The sequence below is a fragment of the Clupea harengus genome, chromosome 23 (genome assembly GCF_900700415.2).
Source record: "Clupea harengus chromosome 23, Ch_v2.0.2, whole genome shotgun sequence".
Taxonomy (NCBI): domain Eukaryota; kingdom Metazoa; phylum Chordata; class Actinopteri; order Clupeiformes; family Clupeidae; genus Clupea; species Clupea harengus.
The window spans coordinates 19,262,665-19,266,429 of record NC_045174.1 but is presented as its reverse complement, the minus strand read 5'-3'; the positions used below and the strand labels follow the sequence as shown (position 1 = coordinate 19,266,429).

At 46.5% G+C, this 3,765-nt stretch overlaps 1 protein-coding gene across 1 annotated transcript in view; it reads left to right on the top strand.

The window, feature by feature from the left end:
- Positions 1-1,015: 1,015 nt before the first annotated feature.
- Positions 1,016-3,765, top strand: part of sdk2b (sidekick cell adhesion molecule 2b) — a 364,250-nt gene continuing 361,500 nt past the window's right edge. The window contains 1 exon segment of the mRNA XM_042703378.1: positions 1,016-2,155. Coding sequence (XP_042559312.1) covers positions 2,020-2,155 — 136 coding nt within the window. The 5' untranslated portion in view covers positions 1,016-2,019.

The following is a 3,765-nucleotide window of genomic DNA, read 5'->3' as shown; positions in this document are numbered from 1 at the left end:
AGAATGAAGACAGGGAGAGGGATGAATTTTGTGATTCCGTGGGCCACTGTATCCAGCTAAATTCTCCTCAAGTTCCTCTAGCTGTCCGTCCAGTGTGTGTGTGTGTGTGCTCCAAGAACCTCTGGTATTCGTACACAGGCCAGTCTCCGTATATGGGAAACAAACACAGTGGCTCGAACTGAGTCATACACAGCTCCAGCCAGTCAACACGTTGCTTTTTGAGCATAGAGGAGTGGGGTGTGATTGGATTGGCTGTTGCGGTCAAATATCAAAAACCTTTCAGCAGAATCGCGGACTCCATCTCCACCAAGGGTGAAGAGAAAGCTGGAAAGGTGTCATTAACTTTGGAATCACTGAATGACATGACTGTGGTAAGCTATTTTTGCAGGACTGTGAGAAAATTGCAGTTGGTGCTCCATTTATGACTGGTGGTAACATTATCTTGATGTTAGTTTTAGGGTATGCAATAAGCGTGCAGAAAAAGATGGAATGAATTCACTCTAATGTTCCAGATCCGTTCAGGACAGTTGCTTGAAGCATACGTAAAGACGTATGGGCCTATTTAACAAATGAGATCCTCTGGTAGGGGACATGCAATGTTCACATGGACAAAAGAATAAACCAATCCTGGAGTTGTATTATGACATACCTGCAATATGTAATACATGCGTGGTAGGTTATTTACACACATACCAAGGGTTGCTGTTGATATCACTCAATGCTAGTGAAAGGAGACGAAAGCCTGTATTTAGTGATTTGTTTGTTTGTTTGTTTGTTTGTTTGTTTACTATGATCAGAGTGCAAATGCTTTTAGTCGACAGCTTTCAGAAAACAGGCACAACTAGTTCTACTCTCTCTGTCGTGAAAACACCCCTACAGTTCGCGCGAGCCTGTCTGCGTAAACGTCAAACTACTTTCACGGGGTGATGCACAGCTTCTATCACGCGTTCTTAGGGTGCGTTACGTGTCCTCGCCGCATGGTGGCAACCTCCCTCACGTTACCCCGCTGAGCGCGTTGTGGACTCCGACTCCTCGCACTCACCGACTGTTCGGGGGACCCAGCTCTCACAGCATACTGACGAGCCGGCTTCTACGTATGGCTTCTGTGAGGCGTACACTGATGACAGCTTGATCATTTCAAGTTGCTCTCCCACCATCGCTTCCCCTCTCTTTCCTCTGCCGCTGCGAGGCTGACAGTTACTCGGTTGATCGGAAAATAAAACTAATTTGTGGACCAGCGCGCTTGGATAGCCTTGGAGTTGGTGGATTTATCGATGCCGACAATATTCGGTGTTCTATTTCCAGGCGGAGTCGTTGGAAGCTGGAAGCTTTCGTCACCACTTCGAGAATCTTTTTCTTTGGGATCAGCATCTACGGACCGCTGAAAGATAACTATCTGAATATCTAAGGGGAAATAAAACTTTAACCTTCGTAGTTTGTGGACACACTTATTTCAAATACTGCTCTTTATGACTTTGCGTTTTGAAAACCCCGAGATCGCATAAGATCTTATTTTCTCTGAATGGGTATATAGTGTGCACATGTCTATGTAGATACAGGCTACCGTTTTTCGTTCTGAATGGAAACCGTTACTCTGTCTATCCAAGGATTACTCCAAGGAGCGACAGATGCGTCCGTGGAACCATTTTTCTCCTGAAAAGTAATTAGGAAGGAGTATCGCAGCCTGAAAATAGGGTCTTGGAAATAACTGGGATCAGTTTGTCACATATTGAACTTTACAGAGGGCGACAGTAACCAACTGTGCGCTTATGAATTGTTGGTCTGCGCGTTCAGCCACACTGCTTTTGAAAGGAGACATTCCCTGTGGACCTATATGTGACGTTATCGTCTTTATTTGATTAAGTCGCTGAAAAACGCCACTTGATTTTGGCGCAGCGGTGCAATACTCGCCAGCTCGTGGCTGCTTACGGAGACCGTCCGGAAGGCGTGCACGCACACCAGAGCGGACACAGTCCAGGGCAGGCACGCACCACTCCAGGTGGACTTGATCGGAGCAACATGTACCCGGCGTGCTGGACAAACGAGTTTAACGTTGGGCGTCTTTGGGCAGTGGTCGGGAACTCGGCGAGACTGAAGTGGCGACCCAGTTGGATATTACTGCTTCTCCTGTTTATTCACTACACGACGGCTCAAGGTAAGGAACCGCTAGTTCTACCAAGCCACCGCTGCTGTTTGATTGGGAGCAACTGCTCAATGAGCCACTTTCGCAGAACGTGGACGATGTGTCATTTTTTGTGGCACCTCGTTGTCTTGTGAGGACAGACTGTGCAAGCGCTGTCGTACACCACCGAACCAAATTACTGCTCCGAAAAGTGAACATGCCATTTCATGCTCTCCCTCTCTCTCTCGCTCTCGCTCTCTTTCCCTCTCTCTCTCTCTCTCTCTCATACGCGTTGCGCTGCTGTTGTGACAGAAAGCATATCCATAACAGTAGGGAATTAACACTTCATAAGAATTGCCTTTTCTGGTGTTTGGTTGTTTTGGAATTTATTCACACACGAGGTCTCATGACTAAACCACTTCTTGTTTTCTTCACAAAACGCTCTCTGGCTCATGAGGGTTATTCTTAGGCCACGACAACTATAATGTAATCGCCAGGATTGATTCTTTGAGGAATAAAAAGTTCACACGTCCATTATATGTCCTTCTGCATATGTAAATCTCAGTCGCCATATTGCTGCTAACCCACTCATTAACGCCTGTTTTGTGTAACTGTACATGTCTTCAGTGCATGCGTTAGTGTGTGTGTGTGTGAGTGGGAGGGAGGGAATGTGGCAGAGAAAAGTAGGCAACAAGACTGGAGAGAGGAGTTCTTGCCAGTGTGAACTCTCCTGTGTTTTACAGATGTGACATTTGCATGGAAAAAAGCAACTCTCCCTTCTGCAAAATGATGTCAGGCATATGTTAAGTGTTCATGCGATGCTTCGGCTTTCACGCTGTGAGATAAGTGTTGCTGCCCTTGGCACAAGTCTTTTTCAGAACATGGTGATAGATACACACTCACAGGCACACAAACACGTATACAAACTCTTTCTCTCTCTCTCACACACACACACACACACACACACACACTCACAGAAGCACACATGCACACACACTGCAGCTTACATCTGAGGAACTCTCCTATTGTTGCGCGCGTCTGAAAAGCGGGAGCAGAGCCACTTGTGGTAATTTGCATCCAACAGCCGCGTGGCCTTGAGTGAAGCGCGAAGCGCGAGGAGCGAAAATCATTCGGAGACCGTTTTTACAGAAGGCACGGGAACAATCAGAGACTTAGACAACTCTCACACTCACACTCACTCACTCACCCACTCACTTAAAATGCAGGTGAAAGTGGTAGCTTGAGAGGAGTATTAACACACATAAGCCCTTTAGACGAGCGTTCGGTGTCAGCGTGTACCACACGGAGAACATGAGACGTGGCCACGCCATGACAGCCGTCCGTCATTGTCGTCAGTCAACCCAAATCACTCACCTCCCCACAACACAGCCTCAGTGACTTACACAAAATGTGTGTCAAGTCCTACAGGTGTGTGTTTTTCAGTGTGTAAGTGTGTATCGTGTCTTATAGGTGTGTGTGTTTGTGCCTGTGGGTGTGTGAGTGTGTAAGACGGCAACTCAGAGAAGTCAGTGGATGAGAACCGTGTGGATAGAGACACGGTATGGAAAAAATAGATTGACTAAAAGAATGAAAGAACGATAAAATAGCAGAATGTGTAGAAATATGAAAAAGACAGAAAAGAA